Source organism: Cherax quadricarinatus, chromosome 39 (assembly GCF_038502225.1).
Source record: "Cherax quadricarinatus isolate ZL_2023a chromosome 39, ASM3850222v1, whole genome shotgun sequence".
Lineage (NCBI taxonomy): Eukaryota > Metazoa > Arthropoda > Malacostraca > Decapoda > Parastacidae > Cherax > Cherax quadricarinatus.
This window is the reverse complement of record NC_091330.1, coordinates 28,182,997-28,209,738: the sequence shown is the minus strand read 5'-3', so window position 1 is coordinate 28,209,738 and position 26,742 is coordinate 28,182,997. Positions and strand designations below refer to the sequence as shown.

The window sequence follows — 26,742 nt, the reverse complement described above, 5'->3', positions numbered from 1 at the left end:
CCTGGCTGTGTCCAAGACCGGACTGATTAACTGATCAATTCCTGATCAGCGGGACTGTAGTTCTAGTGTTGGACACATCCTAAATCTGCTTTTATTTCTCCTCTGTTCCTTCTCTTCCTCAGCGTGACGCACGCGCGCACGCACGCCTACGCACACACACACACACACACACACACACACACACACACACACACACACACACACACACACACACACACACACACACACACACACACACAGGCATCGGAGTGTAAAATTAAGATGTCTGAGAACTGTCTAGTTCTCGCAACTGAGTGTTTAAAATGAGTGTTGAAGCAGATGCATAACGGATACAGTTAAGAGAACTCAATGAGTGTCGAAGGTTCTTGAAAGTGTCTTCGGCGACCCAGTCTCTCTCTCCCTCCCTGAAAAAGAGGAATTACTAATGAACCTCTGGCGATCTTCGAGAGGGAATTGAGTAAGTTCTTCAGATCAGTGTCTGACCAGCCGGGCTGTAGTTCGTACTACGGAGTGCATACCGCTAGCAGTAACAGCCTAGTTGATCAGGCCTCGATTTTCCAGACGGATGAAGTACACCTTACTTCAACTTTGGAACAACCAAATCACCGAACAGCAATAAGTGGTACAAAGCAGCCAAAAGCGACACACAGTGGCAGGTGAGAGAACCCTGGAGAGCATACTATACCAAAGGGCAGAAATGTTGTCGACTGAGAGCTGTTGCTTCCCAGGTTGTGTTGTGAGAAACACAGTACGGTACAGGTCCAGAGTGTCTCTACATGTAAAATTGTAACATGTGCACTCTCGTAGTGGATATGTGAGAATTACTGAACTTCATAATTATGGAGTTTTGTGAACTGCATGCGGTCATCACCAACAGCCTGACTGATTAGGTTATTAACCAGCTACCAGGTGGCAGTAATGAATTATTTATAGGTATCTACAGGTAAATTTGTTCCACATCTCTGACACCGTTGTTTCTGCTACATCTCTGACGCTAGAACAATCACTGTCTGACGCTACACACATTTGTAGCTTGTCGCTGACGCTGCTCCCACATCTCTGCTGCTACAGTCACATCTACCGTTGCTTCTTCTACAGCACTGATGCTGGTGACTTATCTATAACTGAACAAAGAGGCACAGTACCGTGACTGGAACAATACGCAGATAACCCACACACAGGAGACACAAACTTTGAATATTTCGGTACGACTGGAGCCATTAACTAGTTACACAGAAGTGCGAAGGGAAGGGAGCAAGTATATGCAGGTTATTTTTGTGGATATCTCTAACTCTTCTGCTGTGTCTCTGACACTTCATTGCCACATTTGTCTTCACATCTCTGATGTAACAATAGCCTAATTGAACAGAGAGTTAGTTTACAGGGAAGGCTGACTCAGACGTGGCTGCTGAATTAGGACTCTCGAAACAGACACAAGTATGTTACAGGTTTGGCTTGAGGATGAAAATGGGAAGGTATTGATTTGTTTACTATCAGGGGTGAGTGTGAGGGGTCGAGGGGAGGTGGATGTTTGGCAAGTGTGGGCCCTGGGTGATAAGGGAGAGAGGAAATAGAGCGAGAAGGGAAGAGAGAAAGTACAGAGATAAGGGGAAAGAGGGGAGCGTGGAGCATGAGGGGCAAAAAGCCCAAATGGAAAGTTGCCCACCGCAGGACAAAATGTGCTTCAGTCGTTCTTCCGAAGGTAATATACTCGGGTTCATTTCCGGGTGTTAGGTAAGGTTTGTCAGGAGACAGGACAACTGTTTCCTAACCCGGATCTTAGCCATATGATGACCCATAGCTGGAGCTTTGGTCATCTGATCGAGGCCTTCTATTAGCTGACCCCTCCACTCCTTTAAAAAATTATGGTTATGGATATAACCATTAGATTCCAGGATGTTGTGAGACGTATATGCATCTCTGTTGCCCCTCTTCGCCTCGCAGTATATTTGTACGGTCACCTTCAACACAGACAAGGTTGCTGAGCTGGAAAACGTACAGAGAATTTTTATTGCTCGTATATACTTAAGCATCTGAACTACTGGGAATACTTGAAGTCCCTTCATTTGTATTCCTTGAATCGTAGACGAGAAAGATACATAATTTACACCTGGAAAATCCTGGAGGGACTGGTCCCTGATCTGAACTCCAGAATTATTCCATACGAAAACAAGAGATTTGGTATATTGTGCAAAATACCTTCACTAAAAATTACAGGGAGCGACGAGTACACTAAGAGGGACCTCGATGAGTGTCAGAGGTCCCCGACTCATCAATATTTTCCCTCCGTGCATAAGGGAAAATACCAGCAAACCTCTGGTTGTCTTCAAGAGGAAACTGGACAAGTTCTTCAGATCATTCTCTACCAGCCGGGCTGTAGTACATACGTCGTACGGCGTGAGGCTAGCAATAACAGCCTGGTTGATCACGTCTTAATCCTCCAGGAGGCCGCGGGGGCATTAACCCCCAGAAACATCCTTAAAGTATCCTTCAGGTACTGGTTGTTGTGTACGTACAAAGTATCCTTCAGGTACTGGTTGTTGTGTACGTACAAAGTATCCTTCAGGTACTGGTTGTTGTGTACGTACAAAGTATCCTTCAGGTACTGGTTGTTGTGTACGTACAAAGTATCCTTCAGGTACTGGTTGTTGTGTACGTACAAAGTATCCTTCAGGTACTGGTTGTTGTGTACGTACAAAGTTGGTTCACTATGTTCCATTACCATGCATATTTATACCTCCTGTTGTCATTCATCGTCTTCTTCTTTACCATGTATTTATTTTTCAAAGTATATATGTACTTTCGTTGCATTTTGTTCTTTTCATGTGTTTTTTTGAGCAACTTAACTCGTAAGATTTTTCTAATGTGTAGTGTTGATGTGCGCATCTCAGGGTGAAAATACCTGTAAACGTTGTCATGACGAGATTCTCTCTTACGAGGTTTGTTCATGTCTGGCTCTTCATATTTTTTTCAATATTTGCGGATCCTCTTCATTTAGTAACTTGCGTAGTTCGTCACTTCATTTTTTCTGTTGCAATTTCAGTTATGTTTACTGTGAGTTTTCTTGGCTATTTCTCCCACGTCTCTCCACTTCCACACATCTATTTCTACTCTTTTGTTAGTTCTTGAAGTCTGTTAAGTTCCGAAAGTTCATTTTTTCTCAGCGTCGGTTCATGAGCACGCACGCACGCATACACACGCACGCTCACACACGCACACACACACGCACACACACACGCACACACATACACACGTACACACACGCACGGAGAAGAAAGTGATTACATAGCGGGAACGCTTCACTCTGGAGGTCCCAAGGTGGTAATAGCAGTGATGTATAACCCTCCACAGAACAGCAGGAGGCCAAGGCAAGAGTACGACGAGAGCAATAGAGCGATGGTTGACACACTGGCTGCAGTGGCCAGAAGAGCTCATGCATGCAGGGCAAAGCTTCTGATCATGGGTGACTTTAACCACAAGGAGATCGATTGGGAGAACTTGGAGCCACGTGGGGGCCAAGATACATGGAGGGCTAAGATGATGGAGGTGGTACTGGAAAACTTCATGTACCAACACGTAAGGGACTCTACAAGAGAGAGAGGAGAGGATGAACCAGCAAGGCTGGACTTAGTATTCACCTTGAGTTGTGCAGATATCGAGGACATCACATATGAAAGACCCCTTGGGGCCAGCGATCATGTGGTTTTAAGCTTCGAATACACAGTAGAGCTACAAGTGGAGGGAGAAGCAGGAAAGCCAGGACGAATGAAGCCAAACTACAAGAAAGGGGACTACACGGGAATGAGGAGCTTCCTGAACGGGGTTCAGTGGGACAGAGAACTGGCAGGGAAGCCAGTTAATGAGATGATGGAATATGTAGCAACAATATGCAAGAAGGCTGAGGAGAGGTTTGTACACAAGGGTAACAGGAATAATGAAAAAGCCAGGATGAGCCCATGGTTCACCCAAAGGTGCAGGGAGGCAAAAACCAAGTGTGCTATGGAATGGAAGAAATATAGAAGGCAAAGGACCCAGGAGAATAAGGAGAGCAGTCATAGAGCCAGAAACGAATATGCACAGATAAGAAGGGAGGCCCAAAGACAATATTAAAACGACATAGCAGCGAAAGCCAAATCTGACCCGAAACTGTTATACAGCCACATCAGGAGGAAAACAACAGTCAAGGACCAGGTAATCAGACTAAGGAAGGAAGGAGGAGAGACAACAAGAAATGACCGTGAAGTATGCGAGGAACTCAACAAGAGATTCAAAGAAGTGTTCACAGAGGAGACAGGAGGGGCTCCAGAAAGACGGAGAGGTGGGGTACACCACCAAGTGCTGGACACAGTGCACACAACCGAGGAAGAAGTGAAGAGGCTTCTGAGTGAGCTAGATACCTCAAAGGCAATGGGGCCTGATAACATCTCCCCATGGGTCCTGAGAGAGGGAGCAGAGGCGCTATGTGTACCCCTAACAACAGTATTCAGTACATCTATCGAAACAGGGAGATTGCCTGAGGCATGGAAGACAGCTAATGTAGTCCCAATCTTTAAAAAAGGAAACAGACATGAAGCACTAAACTACAGACCAGTGTCACTGACATGTATAGTATGCAAAATCATGGAGAAGATTATCAGGAGAAGAGTGGTGGAACACCTAGAATGGAATGATCTCATCACCAGCAGCCAACATGGTTTCAGGGATAGGAAATCCTGTGTCAGTAACCTACTGGAGTTCTATGACATGGTGACAGCAGTAAGACAAGAGAGAGAGGGGTGGGTGGATTGCATATTCTTGGACTGCAAGAAGGCGTTTGACACAGTTCCACACAAGAGACTGGTGCAAAAACTGGAGGACCAAGCAGGGATAACAGGGAAGGGACTATAATGGATCAGGGAATACTTGTCAGGAAGACAGCAGCGAGTCATGGTACGTGGCGAGGTGTCAGGGTGGGCACCTGTGACCAGCGGGGTCCCACAGGGGTCAGTCCTAGGACCAGTGCTGTTTCTGGTATTTGTGAACGACATGACGGAAGGAATAGACTCTGAGGTGTCCCTGTTTGCAGATGACGTGAAGTTGATGAGAAGAATTCACTCGATCGAAGACCAGGCAGAACTACAAAGGGATCTGGACAGGCTGCAGACCTGGTCCAGCAATTGGCTCCTGGAGTTCAATCCCACCAAGTGCAAAGTCATGAAGATTGGGAAAAGGCAAAGAAGACCGCAGACGGAGTACAGTTTAGGGGGCCAGAGACTACAGACCTCACTCAAGGAAAAAGATCTTGGGGTGAGTATAACACCAGGCACATCTCCTGAAGAGCACATCAACCAAATAACGGCTGCAGCATATGGGCGCCTAGCAAACCTCAGAACAGCATTCCGACATCTTAATAAGGAATCGTTCAGGACCCTGTACACCGTGTACGTTAGGCCCATATTGGAGTATGCGGCACCAGTTTGGAACCCACACCTAGCCAAACACGTAAAGATACTAGAGAAAGTGCAAAGGTTTGCAACAAGACTAGTCCCAGAGCTAAGATGTATGTCCTACGAGGAGAGGTTAAGGGAAATCAACCTGACGACACTGGAGGACAGGAGAGATAGGGGGGACATGATAACGACATACAAAATACTGAGAGGAATTGACAAGGTGGACGAAGACAGGATGTTCCAGAGATTGGACACAGTAACAAGGGGACACAGTTGGAAGTTGAAGACACAGATGAATCACAGGGATGTTAGGAAGTATTTCTTCAGCCACAGAGTAGTCAGTAAGTGGAATAGTTTGGGAAACGATGTAGTGGAGGCAGGATCCATACATAGCTTTACGCAGAGGTATGATAAAGCTCATGGTTCAGGGAGAGTGACCAAGTTTTAAGAAGAGGTATGACAAAGCTCAGGAAGCAGAGAGAGAGAGGATCCAGTAGCGATCAGTGAAGAGGAGGGGCCAGGAGCTGAGTCTCGACCCCTGCAACCACAATTAGGTGAGTACAATTAGGTGAGTACACACACGCACACGAGGCGGCAGAGCTTGCAAAAAATAACAAGCAGTAGACCTAACATCGCCAAATTACAAATTATATGGAACAGCACAGCCTGCACAACCCAAACCAGCGTGAATTTAGAGTGAGAAACCATGCTTGCTACACCTGCTAAACCACTATGACAGGATTACGGACGCAATGAAGAAACACAAAAAACGCAAATGTGGTGTTCACGGATATCGCAAAGACTTTTGACAAATGCGATCATGAGGTGACTTCACACCAAATGATGGTGATAGGCATAACTGGGAAAGCAGACAAGTGAAGGTGATAGGTATAACTGGGAAAGAAGACAAGTGAAGGTGATAGGTATAACTGGGAAAGCAGACAGGTGAGGGTGATAGGCATAACTGGGAAAGAAGAGAAGTGAGGGTGATAGGTATAACTGGGAAAGCAAACAAGGGTGATAGGTATAACTGGGAAAGAAGACAAGTGAAGGTGATAGGTATAACTGGGAAAGAAGACAAGTGAAGGTGATAGGTATAACTGGGAAAGAAGACAAGTGAAGGTGATAGGTATAACTGGGAAAGAAGACATGTGAGGGTGATAGGTATAACTGGGAAAGAAGACAAGTGAAGGTGATAGGTATAACTGGGAAAGAAGACAAGTGAAGGTGATAGGTATAACTGAGAAAGCAAACAAGAGTGATAGGTATAACTGGGAAAGCAAACAAGAGTGATAGGTATAACTGGGAAAGCAAACAAGAGTGATAGGTATAACTGGGAAAGCAAACAAGAGTGATAGGTATAACTGGGAAAAAAGACAAATGAATATTTAACTTTGACAGAAAATAGTGTGATGATAAAGACTGTATAATTCAGTGCTGTTTATCATCACACTTGATAACAACAATCGCCACACTCTCATAACTTAATATGCAGATGGCACCAAAATAAGCATGAAAATCACCTCGGCAGAAGACATGGAAACATTGCCGGCAGATATTAGCTAAGTATTTCAGTGGGCAGTGAAAAATAACATGTCTCTGAAAGATAACAAGTTCCAACTTCCTAAATAGTCTTTGTGAAGAATGTGAGTGTTATAATGACATCTGAGCTTTCTTTCAAAGAGCACAGTAAGGCACATGCCACAACAACCAGGAAAACGACAGAATGCATAGCGAGGACTTTCCGGACACAGTAAATAATACCAATCGTGACACTTCAAATCGCTTATAATTTCTTGCCTGGAGGGAGATCAGAGCAGATTAAAAGATCATTTACTGCCCTCACCGAGTCAGTAAAGATTTAGATCAGAGCGCCTCAAAGTTATAAATAAATACTCGTTAAACTGAGGAGAGAGAGAGAGGTACATGATTATATATACTAGGAAAGTACTTGAGAGGCTTTGTCCTAAATCTGTACACTACCATGACAAAATACTGGAGGGAGAGTTATGGGAGAATGTGTAGAATAAACCCAGTGAAGGGCAGGGGCGCCATGGGCACGATAACGGAACATTGTATCAACATCCATGGTTCCAGACTTTTTAAACATCTTGGCAAAAGGTATCAGAAGCGCTGCTAGAACAGCAGTAGAAGTTTTTAGCAGGAAACTAGACGATTTCATCCGCCCGGTGCTGGGTAAACCAGGCTGTGACAGATATGTGGGCCAGTGTGTCGCCAGCAACGACAGCCTGGTTGACCAGGCAAGCAATGAAATAACCTGCATCAGGGCGGGTCTTTGAGAGTATAAAAGCTCTGGAAACCCGTCAAAGCTATATCAAGAGTGTGTACGCGCGCGCACACACGTACGAAGCATAGCTTCTCCACAAGCAGAAGATACTGGCCTTTATATCTGGTAATATTTTGAAAAATGCAGCTAGGCCGCGGGGGCGTTGACCCCCAAAACCCTCTTCAGGTATACCCCAGGTAACTCTTATACCTTAATTATTCATCTTGATACAAAATTTACAGGTTTACTATCTTAATGCATTTTATCCGTATACTAACTGGAGTGTTGTGTCCCGTTTGTGTTGCAGGACATCCTGTACTACGACGAGGCGTCCATCAAGGAGCTGGGAGTCAGGCACCAGGCACACCGCGTCAAGATCATGTCCTCCCTCACTTGCCTCAGGGACAAGTGGGAGAAGAGTAAGTAATCTCTACACCTTTAATTCACTTAAAAGTTTTAATTTCTTTCTCTTTGGTACCAGGAGAAGATTTTACTCTTCCTCAGTAAAGGTAGACTCCCATTTCTTTCCTGTTTGGACACGGAGAATGTCTTCCTAGGTCTACTTTCACCGCCTATTCGTTTGTGCATGTTACATAACTAAAGCACAATCATGGATATTTTTTTATGCTTACGATCAAATTTAACAGCTATTATGAGGTAATCGTTAGTAAATTAAATTCCATCAGTCGGTGTATTGACTGAGACACAATGAACAAGTATGTACATTCCCCTGGAAAACGTTCTGATCATTGTAAACTCGAACCACTGTATTTGGAGCTAAAGTCTGAACCTGGTGGCCTGGTGGCAAACCTCTCACTTCAAACGGTAAGGATCCGTGTTCGATTCACGGTAAGGGTGGAAACATTTGGTGTGTTTATACCGGTTATCTGTGTTCACCCATCAATAAAACTGGTACCTGGGTGTTAGTGGACTGGTGTGGGTCGCATCCTGGGACAAAACAGACCTAATTTGCCCGAAATGCTCAGTATAACAAGTGGCTTTCTATATAGTAGTATGTGACTGATGTCAGCTATGGTGTGTATACCTTGTACATGTACTTGTAATATATAAAAATAATATTATTATTACTACAGTCTGCTCAGAGAGCCTTGGAGAGGTCATACCTAGGAACCTGCGGTGAAAAGAACAAGATTTACAAGACTGATGATAATATTAACTTTGTAATTACGTATTTACGCTGCGCATATTGAAGAAGAAAGTCACAGGAGCGAGCCTGGCTGTGTGTACAGGTATACCAGGTGCGAGCCTGGCTGTGTGTACAGGTATACCAGGTGCGAGCCTGGCTGTGTGTACAGGTATACCAGGTGCGAACCTGGCTGTGTGTACAGGTATACCAGGTGCGAACCTGGCTGTGTGTACAGGTATACCAGGTGCGAGCCTGGCTGTGTGTACAGGTATACCAGGTGCGAACCTGGCTGTGTGTACAGGTATACACAGGTGCGAGCCTGGCTGTGTGTACAGGTATACACAGGTGCGAGCCTGGCTGTGTGTACAGGTATACCAGGTGCGAGCCTGGCTGTGTGTACAGGTATACACAGGTGCGAGCCTGGCTGTGTGTACAGGTATACCAGGTGCGAGCCTGGCTGTGTGTACAGGTATACACAGGTGCGAGCCTGGCTGTGTGTACAGGTATACCAGGTGCGAACCTGGCTGTGTGTACAGGTATACCAGGTGCGAACATGGCTGTGTGTACAGGTATACACAGGTGCGAGCCTGGCTGTGTGTACAGGTATACACAGGTGCGAGCCTGGCTGTGTGTACAGGTATACCAGGTGCGAGCCTGGCTGTGTGTACAGGTATACACAGGTGCGAGCCTGGCTGTGTGTACAGGTATACCAGGTGCGAGCCTGGCTGTGTGTACAGGTATACACAGGTGCGAGCCTGGCTGTGTGTACAGGTATACCAGGTGCGAACCTGGCTGTGTGTACAGGTATACCAGGTGCGAACCTGGCTGTGTGTACAGGTATACACAGGTGCGAGCCTGGCTGTGTGTACAGGTATACACAGGTGCGAGCCTGGCTGTGTGTACAGGTATACCAGGTGCGAGCCTGGCTGTGTGTACAGGTATACACAGGTGCGAGCCTGGCTGTGTGTACAGGTATACCAGGTGCGAGCCTGGCTGTGTGTACAGGTATACACAGGTGCGAGCCTGGCTGTGTGTACAGGTATACCAGGTGCGAACCTGGCTGTGTGTACAGGTATACACAGGTGCGAGCCTGGCTGTGTGTACAGGTATACACAGGTGCGAGCCTGGCTGTGTGTACAGGTATACCAGGTGCGAGCCTGGCTGTGTGTACAGGTATACACAGGTGCGAGCCTGGCTGTGTGTACAGGTATACCAGGTGCGAACCTGGCTGTGTGTACAGGTATACACAGGTGCGAGCCTGGCTGTGTGTACAGGTATACACAGGTGCGAGCCTGGCTGTGTGTACAGGTATACCAGGTGCGAGCCTGGCTGTGTGTACAGGTATACACAGGTGCGAGCCTGGCTGTGTGTACAGGTATACCAGGTGCGAGCCTGGCTGTGTGTACAGGTATACACAGGTGCGAGCCTGGCTGTGTGTACAGGTATACACAGGTGCGAGCCTGGCTGTGTGTACAGGTATACACAGGTGCGAGCCTGGCTGTGTGTACAGGTATACCAGGTGCGAGCCTGGCTGTGTGTACAGGTATACACAGGTGCGAGCCTGGCTGTGTGTACAGGTATACCAGGTGCGAGCCTGGCTGTGTGTACAGGTATACCAGGTGCGAGCCTGGCTGTGTGTACAGGTATACCAGGTGCGAGCCTGGCTGTGTGTACAGGTATACACAGGTGCGAGCCTGGCTGTGTGTACAGGTATACCAGGTGCGAGCCTGGCTGTGTGTACAGGTATACCAGGTGCGAGCCTGGCTGTGTGTACAGGTATACCAGGTGCGAGCCTGGCTGTGTGTACAGGTATACACAGGTGCGAGCCTGGCTGTGTGTACAGGTATACCAGGTGCGAGCCTTGCTGTGTGTACAGGTATACACAGGTGCGAGCCTGGCTGTGTGTACAGGTATACCAGGTGCGAGCTTGGCTGTGTGTACAGGTATACACAGGTGCGAGCCTGGCTGTGTGTACAGGTATACCAGGTGCGAGCCTGGCTGTGTGTACAGGTATACCAGGTGCGAACCTGGCTGTGTGTACAGGTATACCAGGTGCGAGCTTGGCTGTGTGTACAGGTATACCAGGTGCGAGCCTGGCTGTGTGTACAGGTATACACAGGTGCGAGCCTGGCTGTGTGTACAGGTATACACAGGTGCGAGCCTGGCTGTGTGTACAGGTATACACAGGTGCGAACCTAGCTGTGTGTACAGGTATACACATGTACGAACCTGGCTGTGTGTACAGGTATACACAGGTGCGAACCTAGCTGTGTGTACAGGTATACACAGGTGCGAGCCTGGCTGTGTGTACAGGTATACACATGTACGAACCTGGCTGTGTGTACAGGTATACACAGGTGCGAGCCTGGCTGTGTGTACAGGTATACACAGGTGCGAACCTGGCTGTGTGTACAGGTATACACAGGTGCGAGCCTGGCTGTGTGTACAGGTATACACAGGTGCGAACCTAGCTGTGTGTACAGGTATACACAGGTGCGAGCCTGGCTGTGTGTACAGGTATACACAGGTGCGAACCTGGCTGTGTGTACAGGTATACAAAGGTGCGAGCCTGGCTGTGTGTATAGGTATACACAGGTGCGAACCTGGCTGTGTGTACAGGTATACACAGGTGCGAGCCTGGCTGTGTGTACAGGTATACAAAGGTGCGAGCCTGGCTGTGTGTACAGGTATACATAGGTGCGAGCCTGGTTGTGTGTACAGGTATACACAGGTGCGAGCCTGGCTCTGTGTACAGGTATACCAGGTGCGAGCCTGGCTGTGTGTACAGGTATACACAGGTGCGAGCCTGGCTGTGTGTACAGGTATACACAGGTGCGAACCTGGCTGTGTGTACAGGTATACCAGGTGCGAACCTGGCTGTGTGTACAGGTATACACAGGTGCGAGCCTGGCTGTGTGTACAGGTATACACAGGTGCGAACCTGGCTGTGTACAGGTATACACAGGTGCGAACCTGGCTGTGTGTACAGGTATACCAGGTGGGAACTTGGCTGTGTGTACAGGCATACCAGGTGCGAACCTGGCTGTGTGTACAGGTATACCAGGTGCGAGCCTGGCTGTGTGTACAGGTATACACAGGTACGAGCCTGGCTGTGTGTTCAGGTATAACACAGGTACGAGCCTGGCTGTGTGTACAGGTATACCAGGTGCGAACCTGGCTGTGTGTACAGGTATACCAGGTGTGAACCTGGCTGTGTGTACAGGTATACACAGGTGCGAGCCTGGCTGTGTGTACAGGTATACACAGGTGCGAACCTGGCTGTGTGTACAGGTATACACAGGTGCGAGCCTGTATTTGTGTACAGGTATACACAGGTGCGAGCCTGGCTGTGTGTACAGGTATACACAGGTGCGAGCCTGGCTGTGTGTACAGTTATACCAGGTGCGAACTTGGCTGTGTGTACAGGTATACACAGGTGCGAACCTGGCTGTGTGTACAGGTATACCAGGTGCGAACCTGGCTCTGTGTAGAGGTATACACAGGTGCGAGCCTGGTTCTGTGTACAGGTATACACAGGTGCGAGCCTGGCTGTGTACAGGTATACACAGGTGCGAGCCTGGCTGTGTGTACAGGTATACCAGGTGCGAGCCTGGCTGTGTGTACAGATATACACAGGTGCGAACCTGGCTGTGTGTACAGTTATACACAGGTGCGAGCCTGGCTGTGTGTACAGGTATACCAGGTGCGAACCTGGCTGCTGTGTGTACAGGTATACACAGGTACGAACCTGGCTGTGTGTACAGGTATACCAGGTGCGAGCCTGGCTGTGTGTATAGGTATACACAGGTGCGAGCCTGGCTGTGTGTACAGGTATACCAGGTGCGAACCTGGCTGTGTGTACAGGTATACCAGGTGCGAGCCTGGCTGTGTGTACAGGTATACATAGGTGCGAGCCTGGTTGTATGTACAGGTATACACAGGTGCGAGCCTGGCTCTGTGTACAGGTATACACAGGTGCGAGCCTGGCTGTGTGTACAGGTATACACAGGTGCGAGCCTGGTTGTGTGTACAGGTATACACAGGTGCGAGCCTGGCTGTGTGTACAGGTATACACAGGTACGAACCTGGCTGTGTGTACAGGAATACACAGGTGCGAGCCTGGCTGTGTGTACAGGTATACACAGGTACGAACCTGGCTGTGTGTACAGGAATACACAGGTGCGAGCCTGGCTGTGTGTACAGGTATACACAGGTACGAACCTGGCTGTGTGTACAGGTATGCACAGGTGCGAGCCTGGCTGTGTGTACAGGTATACACAGGTGCGAGCCTGGCTGTGTGTACAGGTATACACATGTACGAACCTGGCTGTGTGTACAGGTATACACAGGTGCGAGCCTGGCTGTGTGTACAGGTATACACAGGTGCGAACCTGGCTGTGTGTACAGGTATACACAGGTGCGAGCCTGGCTGTGTGTACAGGTATACACAGGTGCGAACCTAGCTGTGTGTACAGGTATACACAGGTGCGAGCCTGGCTGTGTGTACAGGTATACACAGGTGCGAACCTGGCTGTGTGTACAGGTATACACAGGTGCGAGCCTGGCTGTGTGTACAGGTATACACAGGTGCGAACCTGGCTGTGTGTACAGGTATACACAGGTGCGAGCCTGGCTGTGTGTACAGGTATACAAAGGTGCGAGCCTGGCTGTGTGTACAGGTATACATAGGTGCGAGCCTGGTTGTGTGTACAGGTATACACAGGTGCGAGCCTGGCTCTGTGTACAGGTATACCAGGTGCGAGCCTGGCTGTGTGTACAGGTATACACAGGTGCGAGCCTGGCTGTGTGTACAGGTATACACAGGTGCGAACCTGGCTGTGTGTACAGGTATACCAGGTGCGAACCTGGCTGTGTGTACAGGTATACACAGGTGCGAGCCTGGCTGTGTGTACAGGTATACACAGGTGCGAACCTGGCTGTGTACAGGTATACACAGGTGCGAACCTGGCTGTGTGTACAGGTATACCAGGTGGGAACTTGGCTGTGTGTACAGGCATACCAGGTGCGAACCTGGCTGTGTGTACAGGTATACCAGGTGCGAGCCTGGCTGTGTGTACAGGTATACACAGGTACGAGCCTGGCTGTGTGTTCAGGTATAACACAGGTACGAGCCTGGCTGTGTGTACAGGTATACCAGGTGCGAACCTGGCTGTGTGTACAGGTATACCAGGTGTGAACCTGGCTGTGTGTACAGGTATACACAGGTGCGAGCCTGGCTGTGTGTACAGGTATACACAGGTGCGAACCTGGCTGTGTGTACACGTATACACAGGTGCGAGCCTGGCTTTGTGTGCAGGTATACACAGGTGCGAGCCTGGCTGTGTGTACAGGTATACACAGGTGCGAGCCTGGCTGTGTGTACAGGTATACCAGGTGCGAACCTGGCTGTGTGTACAGGTATACACAGGTGCGAACCTGGCTGTGTGTACAGGTATACCAGGTGCGAACCTGGCTCTGTGTAGAGGTATACACAGGTGCGAGCCTGGTTCTGTGTACAGGTATACACAGGTGCGAGCCTGGCTGTGTACAGGTATACACAGGTGCGAGCCTGGCTGTGTGTACAGGTATACCAGGTGCGAGCCTGGCTGTGTGTACAGATATACACAGGTGCGAACCTGGCTGTGTGTACAGTTATACACAGGTGCGAGCCTGGCTGTGTGTACAGGTATACCAGGTGCGAACCTGGCTGCTGTGTGTACAGGTATACACAGGTACGAACCTGGCTGTGTGTACAGGTATACCAGGTGCGAGCCTGGCTGTGTGTATAGGTATACACAGGTGCGAGCCTGGCTGTGTGTACAGGTATACCAGGTGCGAACCTGGCTGTGTGTACAGGTATACCAGGTGCGAGCCTGGCTGTGTGTACAGGTATACATAGGTGCGAGCCTGGTTGTATGTACAGGTATACACAGGTGCGAGCCTGGCTCTGTGTACAGGTATACCAGGTGCGAGCCTTGCTGTGTGTACAGGTATACACAGGTGCGAGCCTGGTTGTGTGTACAGGTATACACAGGTGCGAGCCTGGCTGTGTGTACAGGTATACACAGGTGCGAACCTGGCTGTGTGTACAAGTATACACAGGTGCGAGCCTGGCTGTGTGTACAGGTATACACAGGTGCGAGCCTGGCTGTGTGTACAGGTATACACAGGTACGAACCTGGCTGTGTGTACAGGAATACACAGGTGCGAGCCTGGCTGTGTGTACAGGTATACACAGGTACGAACCTGGCTGTGTGTACAGGAATACACAGGTGCGAGCCTGGCTGTGTGTACAGGTATACACAGGTACGAACCTGGCTGTGTGTACAGGTATGCACAGGTGCGAGCCTGGCTGTGTGTACAGGTATACACAGGTGCGAGCCTGGCTGTGTGTACAGGTATACACAGGTACGAACCTGGCTGTATGTACAGGTATACACAGGTGCGAACCTGGCTGTGTGTACAGGTATACACAGGTGCGACCCTGGCTGTGTGTACAGGTATACACAGGTGCGAGCCTGACTGTGTGTACAGGTATACACAGGTGCGAACCTGGCTGTGTGTACAGGTATACACAGGTGCGAGCCTGGCTGTGTGTACAGGTATACACAGGTGCGAACCTGGCTGTGTGTATAGGTATACACAGGTACGAACCTGGCTGTGTGTACAGGTATACACAGGTGCGAACCTGGCTGTGTGTACAGGTATAAACAGGTGCGAGCCTGGCTGTATGTACAGGTATACACAGGTGCGAACCTGGCTGTGTGTAAAGGTATACACAGGTACGAACCTGGCTGTGTGTACAGGTATACACAGGTGCGAACCTGGATGTGTGTACAGGTATACATAGGTGCGAGCCTGGTTGTATGTACAGGTATACACAGGTGCGAGCCTGGCTCTGTGTACAGGTATACCAGGTGCGAGCCTTGCTGTGTTTACAGGTATACACAGGTGCGAGCCTGGTTGTGTGTACAGGTATACACAGGTGCGAGCCTGGCTGTGTGTACAGGTATACCAGGTGCGAGCCTGGCTGTGTGTACAGATATACACAGGTGCGAACCTGGCTGTGTGTACAGTTATACACAGGTGCGAGCCTGGCTGTGTGTACAGGTATACCAGGTGCGAACCTGGCTGCTGTGTGTACAGGTATACACAGGTACGAACCTGGCTGTGTGTACAGGTATACCAGGTGCGAGCCTGGCTGTGTGTATAGGTATACACAGGTGCGAGCCTGGCTGTGTGTACAGGTATACCAGGTGCGAACCTGGCTGTGTGTACAGGTATACCAGGTGCGAGCCTGGCTGTGTGTACAGGTATACATAGGTGCGAGCCTGGTTGTATGTACAGGTATACACAGGTGCGAGCCTGGATCTGTGTACAGGTATACCAGGTGCGAGCCTTGCTGTGTGTACAGGTATACACAGGTGCGAGCCTGGTTGTGTGTACAGGTATACACAGGTGCGAGCCTGGCTGTGTGTACAGGTATACACAGGTGCGAACCTGGCTGTGTGTACAAGTATACACAGGTGCGAGCCTGGCTGTGTGTACAGGTATACACAGGTGCGAGCCTGGCTGTGTGTACAGGTATACACAGGTACGAACCTGGCTGTGTGTACAGGAATACACAGGTGCGAGCCTGGCTGTGTGTACAGGTATACACAGGTACGAACCTGGCTGTGTGTACAGGAATACACAGTTGCGAGCCTGGCTGTGTGTACAGGTATACACAGGTACGAACCTGGCTGTGTGTACAGGTATGCACAGGTGCGAGCCTGGCTGTGTGTACAGGTATACACAGGTGCGAGCCTGGCTGTGTGTACAGGTATACACAGGTACGAACCTGGCTGTATGTACAGGTATACACAGGTGCGAACCTGGCTGTGTGTACAGGTATACACAGGTGCGACCCTGGCTGTGTGTACAGGTATACACAGGTGCGAGCCTGACTGTGTGTACAGGTATACACAGGTGCGAACCTGGCTGTGTGTACAGGTATACACAGGTGCGAGCCTGGCTGTGTGTACAGGTATACACAGGTGCGAACCTGGCTGTGTGTATAGGTATACACAGGTACGAACCTGGCTGTGTGTACAGGTATACACAGGTGCGAACCTGGCTGTGTGTACAGGTATAAACAGGTGCGAGCCTGGCTGTATGTACAGGTATACACAGGTGCGAACCTGGCTGTGTGTAAAGGTATACACAGGTACGAACCTGGCTGTGTGTACAGGTATACACAGGTGCGAACCTGGATGTGTGTACAGGTATACACAGGTGCGAACCTGGCTGTGTGTACAGGTATACACAGGTACGAACCTGGCTGTGTGTACAGGTATACACAGGTGCGAGCCTGGCTGTGTGTACAGGTATACACAGGTGCGAGCCTGGCTGTGTGTACAGGTATACACAGGTGCGAACCTGGCTGTGTGTACAGGTATACACAGATGCGAACCTGGCTGTGTGTACAGGTATACCAGGTGCGAACCTGGCTGTATGCACAGGTACACACAGGTGCGAACCTGGCTGCGTGTACAGGTATACCAGGTGCGAACCTGGCTGTGTGTAGAAGTATACACATGTGCGAGCCTGGCTCCGTTTCAGACAACGGAACAATGCTCTTCTCCAGACTGAGGGACTGACCACCTCAAAACTTTAAGGGTGATGGACTGATTACATCGTCTTCAAGTATCTTCTGCTTCTATCAACTTTTCTGTACTCGACTGAAGAAGCCTACTGTGTAGGCGAAACGTTTCGAAATAAAGATACCTAACTGTTGCATATGTGTCTTACCTAACAATCTGTCGGTATTTTATACCATTTTAATGTTCACGCAGGTGCGAGCCTGGCTCTGTGTAGAGGTATACACAGGTGCGAGCCTGGCTCTGTGTAGAGGTATACACAGGTGCGAGTCTGGCTCTGTAGAGGTATACACAGGTGCGAGCCTGGCTCTGTGTAGAGGTATACACAGGTGCGAGCCTGGCTCTGTGTAGAGGTATACACAGGTGCGAGCCTGGCTCTGTAGAGGTATACACAGGTGCGAGCCTGGCTCTGTGTAGAGGTATACTCAGGTGCGAGCCTGGCTCTGTGTAGAGGTATATACATGTGCGAGCCTGGCTCTGTAGAGGTATACACAGGTGCGAGCCTGGCTCTGTGTAGAGGTATACACAGGTGCGAGCCTGGCTCTGTGTAGAGGTATACACAGGTGCAAGCCTGGCTATGGGCAGAGGTATACACAGGTTCGAGCCTGGCTCTGTGTAGAGGTATACACAGGTGCGAGCCTGGCTGTGGGCAGAGGTATACACAGGTGCGAGCCTGGCTCTGTGTAGAGGTATGCACAGGTGCGAGCCTGGCTATGGGCAGAGGTATACACAGGTGCGAGCCTGGCTCTGTGTAGAGGTATACACAGGTGCGAGCCTGGATATGGGCAGAGGTATACACAGGTGCGAGCCTGGCTCTGTGTAGAGGTATACACAGGTGCGAGTCTTGCTCTGTGTAGATGTATACACAGGTGCGAGCCTGGCTCTGTGTAGAGGTATACACAGGTGCGAGCCTGGCTCTGTGTAGAGGTATACACAGGTGCGAGCCTGGCTCTGTGTGGAGGTATACAGAGGTGCGAGCCTGGCTCTGTGTAGAGGTATACACAGGTGCGAGCGTGGCTCTGTGTAGAGGTATACACAGGTGCGAGCCTGGCTATGTGTAGAGGTATACATAGGTGCGAGCCTGGCTCTGTGTAGAGGTATACACAGGTGCGAGCCTGTCTCTGTGTAGAGGTATACACAGGTGCGAGCCTGGCTATGTGTAGAGGTATACATAGGTGCGAGCCTGGCTCTGTGTAGAGGTATACACAGGTGCGAGCCTGGCTCTGTGTAGAGGTATACACAGGTGCGAGCCTGGCTCTGTGTAGAGGTATACACAGGTGCGAGCCTGGCTCTGTGTAGAGGTATACACAGGTGCGAGCCTGGCTCTGTGTAGAGGTATACACAGGTGCGAGCCTGGCTCTGTGTAGAGGTATACACAGGTGCGAGCCTGGCTCTGTGTAGAGGTATACACAAGTGCGAGCCTGGCTCTGTGTAGAGGTATACACAGGTGCGAGCCTGGCTCTGTGTAGAGGTATACACAGGTGCGAGCCTGGCTCTGAGTAGAGGTATACACAGGTACGAGCCTGGCTCTGAGTAGAGGTATACACAGGTGCGAGCCTGGCTCTGTGTAGAGGTATACACAGGTGCGAGCCTGGCTCTGTGTAGAGGTATACACAGGTGCGAGCCTGGCTCTGTGTAGAGGTATACACAGGTGCGAGCCTGGCTCTGAGTAGAGGTATACACAGGTACGAGCCTGGCTCTGAGTAGAGGTATACACAGGTGCGAGCCTGGCTCTGTGTAGAGGTATACACAGGTGCGAGCCTGGCTCTGTGTAGAGGTATACACAGGTGCGAGCCTGGCTGTGGGCAGAGGTATACAAAGTGAGAAACAGTCTCCTAATACCCTTTCAAAGCTTCTGATCATGTGGGATGTTGGTGGTGTAAGTTCCTGCTGCGGCAAACACCAAGTCACGACTTAAAGCTCTCCACTGAGCGAAACATTGCACAAATAATAGCATGTTCTACAGCTTTTCTTTTCAGCATTTTTTGCCAGCGATACAATATTTGGATGTACAGACAGTGCCTGTGAATAATTCCCCACAGACACTTCCCTTACATTCACCCTTCTCAGTTTAACCTTCCTTTCCCCACACTTCCATCTGACTTTTTTTCTTCTCATTCTCTATTATCTTCTTTACTTCCTCTCACAAATTCCTCTTTTAAGTGACTTTCCAATATATCTTCCATCCTCTTCATGTTGTTGTTCTAGATAGTTAGAAGTGCTTAGCTAACATTTGTGTACCAGCGTGCTTTATCTGCTCTCTCGCCAAAAAAATATGATGTATAAATGATCGAAGCCAAATGTTTAACTAATTATTGACTAGCTGTACATTGCGCACAATTATTTCTGGTCCAGTTTTTGTATACATTCTTGAAAACATTGCCGAACTGAACATGCCAGTTTTTGACAGCGTCTCCTGGCAACATTGTAACACTGCTAAACTCATCGCCATTCTAAACACTTGTTACCAACATAATCACAACTTTCACTGCTGCATCATCATACACACGAGACAGGCTGTTGAATTACAAAACCTCATCCATTAGCCCTTGGCCAGACTGGGGCAGTGTCAATATTTACCGAAGAGGTGGCAAACATGGCCGACACCTTCGACCCTCTCGCTGATTGGTCCAGGGAAATGCCATATATTTTTTTTTTTTTTTTTTTGGTTTATTTATGAGTCGATGGCAGCGAGGAGATACTGCCATAGGACCGTAAAAGTTATAGTCTGTTGTGATAAGGGTAATGTTGATTATGGAGAGTAATAAGGTGGCTGGGGTCGGTAATGAGGGAGTTAAGTATATAGACACAGAGATGTGTATCTGTGTGCATACAATGGGTGTTTAAATCCTTATCTTAGAGTTTGAGTGGACTGTTACCTCCGAGACCATAGTGCAGTCGAGACATAACTAACACAGGAGCATATATATACAACGTTATATACAGAGGTTATGTATGTGAATATTCAGTAATGTTGATGGAAAAAAGTGTAAATAAATGTCTATTGAATATATATTTTAATCCCAAATTGATAGGTTCAACTGCCCTTGATGAGAGAACGTAGACTGCGGCCTTCAGACTTTGCTAGTCTCTAGGAGTTATACAGCGCCTGGGGACTGGGAGGTAATCAGGTTCCTTAGATCAAGAGCCCTTCAACATAATCAAGGCACCATTTTGAAGGTTACATGGACTATTACAATAGCGTCCATGCAACCTTCAAAGGGGGAGTCAGGTAAGTAACTAGCGAATTAAATTCATAAGTACAGGTTTGTCTGCAAGAATGTATTCGAAATCCCAGAAAAAAAGGGCATCTCTAAACTAAATAATAGACAATCGGGATGCAAGAAAGACAGTCCTGGTTAACTGGACTCTGATGCCAAGAAGTTTGTTTCAAGCTTAGTAGAATTCGCAAAGTTACTACACAACTCTATACATTGGTAAAGGGTCGTCCGTACCGAGTAGACAAATATAGTGTAAAATATTCAGAGGACGACCGAATGAATCGCCTGTATCAGGAATCTTTCCTCCGAAAAGAGATCCACCAATTTACTCATGAAGTTAGAAAGAGGAGATATGATTTAGGTATGGAAGTGAGAGAGAGGAAATAATTAGTGTACTGAAGACAGAAACAGTGAATTCAAGGTGGATAACACGAACACACACACACACACACACACACACACACACACACACACACACACACACACACACAGTAGGACACTGAGGTTATCATCAAGTAACCCCTTTGAGAGGCGTCTACCTGGAACGTGTACCGGGGGTCAACGCCCCCGAGACCCTATCCATGAACAGGCCTGGCCCGGCTGGTCAGGTACTGACTTTAGGGATCTGTCCAATTTCCTCTTGAAGACAGAATCCCTCTTATGAATGCTGGGAGGCAGTTGAAGAGTCTTGGGCCCCTGACAGTTGTGTTATCCCTGAGTCTACTCAAGGCAACCTCGTTCGTCACTGAGATGATGCTGCACCTCCTGCCAAGGTTTGGCAGTGATATAACCCAGGAAAAGCTTCAGCATAGCAAGTACACACAGAAACAACTAAGCAAACACCGGCAGTGTGTGTGTAATTAGCCTGCTTAGTATTCACTACCTGTATTGTTACCTACACCATGTATGTTCTTCCCCGTCCCCTACCTTCCCCTCCCGTCCCCTACCTTCCCCTCCCGTCCCCTGCTCTACTCTCCCGTCCCCTACCTTCCCCTCCCGTCCCCTGCTCTGCTCTCCCGTCCCCTACCTTCCCCTCCCGTCCCCTGCTCTACCCTCCCGTCCCCTACCTTCCCCTCCCGTCCCCTGCTCTACCCTACCTTCCCCTCCCGTCCCTTGCTCTACCCTCCTGTCTCCTTCCCTCCCGGCTCTCTACTCTCTCCCCGCCCTCCATCCCCGCGGTATGACTCAGTCGTCGCGCGTACCGTTGCGTTGTTCCGTCACGTCGTAGACTTCCGGTGAACTTCCGTCAAGGAACTGGCCTCCCTCCCCCACCCCCCAGTGACATGCCCCCTCCCACCCTTAACTCCCAGGTGGTAAAACCACACCCCACCTTCCCCCAGGTGGTCCAAACATACCCAACCTTCCCCCAGGTGGTTCAAACATAACCCCACCTTCCCCCAGGTGGTCCAAACATACCCCACCTTCCCCCAGGTGGTCTAAACATACCTCACCTTCCCCCAGGTGGTCCAAACATACCCCACCTTCCCCCAGGTAGTCCAAACATACCCCACCTTCCCCCAGGTGGTCCAAACATACCCCACTTTCCCCCAGGTGGTCCAAACATACCCCACCTTCCCCCAGGTGGTCTGAACATACCCGAACCTTCCCCCAGGTGGTATAAACACACCCCACCTTCCCCCAGGTGGTCCAATCATACCCCACCTTCCCCCAGGTAGTCCAAACATACCCCACCTTCCCCCAGGTGGTCTAAACATACCCCACTTTCCCCCAGGTGGTTCAAACATACCCCACCTTTCCCCAGGTGGTCTGAACATACCCCAACCTTCCCCAGGTGATCTAAACATACCCCGTCTTTCCCCAGCCGGTCTAAACATACCCCACCTTCCCCCAGGTGGTCTAAACATACCCCACCTTCCTCCAAGTGGCCCTAACTGCATTATATGCCACTATTCCTCATTATACCCTATTATGCACCATTATAACCCATTATTCCTCATGCCCCAATATATACCATTGTACACCATTATTCCTCATACCCCATTATACCGCTCAGCTGAATGGGGGAAGGGTGGGGAGGGTGGGGGAAGAGTGGGGGAATGGTGACGTCACTCCAGGACGTCACCTCGCGACGTAACCCAGGACGTCTGCCTGACGTCACCCAGGACGTCTGCCTGACGTCACCCTGGATGTCTGCCCGACATCACCCCAGGACGTCTGTCCCTACGTCACCTCACAATGTCACCCCCATGACATCACTTTGCAACATCATCATGCTACCTGACGCCACCCTAACATTGCCCACGTCGTCTGCCCTGACTTCACCTCGCGATGTTACCCCACGACATCCCTCACGATGTCACTCCTGACATCACCACATGTCACATCGATAGTGTTAGTTTCATAGTGAGCCATTTGTATTCAGTATTGTCCAGAACTATTGAGGAAAGATGTTAAGTGGTCTGAGCCCAGATGTGTGTGTAGACCACAGTGTGGTCTGAGCCCAGATGTATATCTAGGCCAGTGTGGTCGTGACTGTTCGATGACCGACACTAGGCAGTCCAGGCGTCAGAAGTGTTGAACCCTGTGTACAGATAGTTCATGTACAGATAGTTCTTATGCTTGCCGCCCATGGATGCCATGCCATAGTCGTACCTGCTATGACTCCGACTCCCCATTGAGACTCGTATCACTCCACCTCCTGACCGTCAGAGTGAATCTGTGACTAGCCCAAGTCTGGGAATGCTCAGTGTAACCTTTGCTCTGGCCCCCACTCTGAGAGGATGATGTCGTCAAGCCACAGTAGCCCTGTCAGCAGGTGACTGTGACTCGTGTCACAGCTTCAGTGAGCAGCCTGCACAAAGTATGGTGTTACTTTGACTGCTAGCCCACTCACTCCAGTTATGGTGTAAGCTGCTATGACTCCTAGATGATGTGCCTGAGTCGACCCTGCCACGACTCACTCTTGCCGGCACCACTAAGCTGTGCTGCACCACGTTCCCTAAAGTGACTGCCTAGCAACAGTACCAATCTAGAAATGTCCTCCTGAGTTGCTTGCCAGAAGAAGTCCTGCCCAGATGCCGAATACTGACGATGCCTCGATGCTTCACTTAAGGGCACCAGCAGGTTGTGCCCCAGGATGAGTAAACCCTGCAGCGACTACTCCATGATGACTGCTTCACCATTCCAGAGGAGACCATACCCTGTTACGTCATAGCTCAGCCACAGCGATATCTCCTGTGCTGCAGTATCTGTCCAGACGTAGGAAGACGTGCAGTGACACCCACTGCCTTGGACCACAACATTTTAGCATACCCCCTTTTTTCCCCTCCCTGTAGGAAGTTTTTTTTTTTTTCATCTCCACATGTATATGTTTTTATTCTGTGTTCTGTGCCCTGTTCCTGAGAGAGAGAGACCGAGTTTTTTTTCAGTCATGGTCGAGGATGACCATGGGTAGGTGGCTGAGTGATGTATGCCCAGTTGGGTTCATATTTCACGGCACTATGGTGCTGCCATCTATAGGCCTACCAAGCTTAGCTTGCACCACTTACCCTGCCTCACTCTGGCAGCCGACATCACTTAGACAATAAGCGTTTACTCAGTGTGTTATGGTAGCCCAGGCCCTTCGGGCCTGGGCTACCATAACACACTGCCTGTGTAGAAGAACTCAGATAAAGTAAGAAGCCTTCAAAGAGTTAAATCATTGATATTCCTACTTGCACACCCTCCATTTTTAACAATGGTAAATTAATGCTAATTCTTGTGTGACATTAAATTCATTGTCAAGGTCAGGGATGAATACTAGGAGTTGTAATGTGTCAGTCACATCATTTAATTCATCAAGTGCGAGAGAATAAAACTGAAAATTTTGTGCCTTGTCTGCAATTTGATGAAATATATTGCTTCCTATATCCTCAGTTCTACGAGCAGCAGTATTTGGTGCAACACTCAGGATTTCGAACAGATTTGCTTTTTCTAGGCATAACTCTCCCACTGCTTCCACCACACACTCTTTCATTAGACCTCCATCAGTGAATGGCTTTCCTCTTTTAACTAGCTTATAAGCTACATTGTAACTAGCTCTCTGGTTAAAGTCTCATTTTCAGCTGTCTTCTGCGTAAAAAACCTTGGTTGGAAAGCAACCTGCGTTGCATTCATTCATTTTTTTTCTGAAGGCTGTGTTCCCGTGAATTGAGAATGACTTTGTTTATGTCTGGCCTTATATTGTCGACGTACATTGTATTCCTTCAGAACTGCAACAGTTTCGTGACATACAAGTACTTTACACGCCAGTCTTCATAAACACGCTGCACTTGCTCTCCTCTCTTCTTTTCCTGTTTCCTTCCATAACTGAAGTGTATATCTGAAAAATGAAAAGATTAGAGCTAAAATTTGAAGTGACTGAAAATGAGGATTTATTAGTTTTACTGTTTATGAATATTTTAAGTTGCTGTTGCGGACCGCATAAAATTTTGTGGCAGGCCGCATGTGAGTGACGGGCCACAGCGACGGGCCACAGCGACGGGCCACAGTGACGGGCCTCAGTTTGGAAACCCCTGGTGAAGGCGAAACGTGTGTATGTGTGTGTGTGTGTGTGTGTGTGTGTGTGTGTGTGTGTGTGTGTGTGTGTGTGTACTCACCTAATTGTATTCACCTAATTGTGGTTGCAGGGGTCGAGACTCAGCTCCTGGCCCCGCCAGGAGCTACTAGGTCCTCTCCCTCTCTGCTTCCTGAGCTTTGTCATACCTCTTCTTAAAACTATGTGTAGTTCCTGCCTCCATTACTTCACTTGCTAGGCTATTCCACTTCATGACGACTCTATGACTGAAGAAATACTTCCTAACGTCCCTGTGACTCGTCTGAGTCTTCAGCTTCCAGTTGTGACCCCTTGTTTCTATGTCCCCTCTCTGGAACATCCTATCTCTGTCCACCTTGTCTATTCCCCGCAGTATCTTGTATGTCGTTATCATGTCTCCCCTGACCCTTCTGTCCTCCAGTGTCGTCAGTCCGATTTCCCTCAACCTTTCCTCGTACGACATTCCCTTGAGCTCTGGGACTAGCCTTGTTGCAAACTTTTGTACTTTCTCTAACTTCTTGATGTGCTTGACCAGGTGTGGGTTCCAGACTGGTGCTGCATACTCCAGTATGGGCCTAACATACACAGTGTACAGTGTTTTGAACGATTCCTTATTAAGGTATCGGAACGCTATTCTCAGGTTTGCCAGGCGCCCGTATGCTGCAGCAGTTATTTGGTTGATGTGTGCCTCCGGTGACGTGCTTGGTGTTATGGTCACCCCAAGGTCTTTCTCCCTGAGTGAGGTCTGTAGTCTTTGTCCACCTAGCCTATACTCTGTCTGCGGTCTTCTTTGCCCCTCCCCAATCTTCATGACTTTGCATTTGGCAGGGTTGAATTCGAGAAGCCAGTTTCTGGACCACATGTCCAGCCTGTCCAGGTCTCTTTGCAGCCCTGCCTCATCCTCATCCGATTTAATTCTTCTCATCAGCTTCACATCATCTGCGAATAGGGACACTTCAGAGTCTATTCCTTCCATCATGTCGTTCGCATATATCAAAAATAGCACTGGTCCTAGAACTGACCCCTGTGGGACCCCGCTCGTCACAGGCGCCCACTGTGATACCTCTTCACGTACCATAACTCGTTGTTGCCTCCCTGTCAGGTATTCTCTGATCCCTTGCAGTGCCCTCCCTGTTATATGCACCTGATCCTCCAGCTTCTGCACTAATCTCTTATGGGGAACTGTGTCAAAGGCCTTCCTGCAGTCAAGGGAAATGCAATAAACCCACCCCTCTCTCTCGTGTCTTGCTTCTGTTACCTTGTCATAAAACTCCAGAAGGTTTGTGACAAAGGATTTGCCTTCCATGAACCCATGCTGGTTTTCATTTATAATCTTGTTCCGTTCCAGGTGTTCCACCACTCTCCTCCTCATAATCTTCTCCATGACTTTGCACACAATACATGTCAGAGACACAGGTCTGTAGTTTAGTGCCTCATTTCTGTTTCCTTTCTTAAATATGGGGACTACATTTGCTGTCTTCCATT

At 49.0% G+C, this 26,742-nt stretch overlaps 1 protein-coding gene across 4 annotated transcripts in view; it reads left to right on the top strand.

Moving 5' to 3' along the window:
• The window catches only part of LOC128694822 (breast cancer anti-estrogen resistance protein 3 homolog), a 680,692-nt gene that overhangs the window by 209,433 nt on the left and 444,517 nt on the right, over positions 1 to 26,742 (top strand). For all 4 annotated transcript variants that reach the window (XM_070092543.1, XM_070092541.1, XM_070092545.1 and 1 more), the window contains exon 3: positions 8,024 to 8,135. In XM_070092543.1, the coding sequence (XP_069948644.1) occupies positions 8,024 to 8,135 (112 nt within the window). The remainder of the gene's footprint in view (positions 1 to 8,023; positions 8,136 to 26,742) is intronic.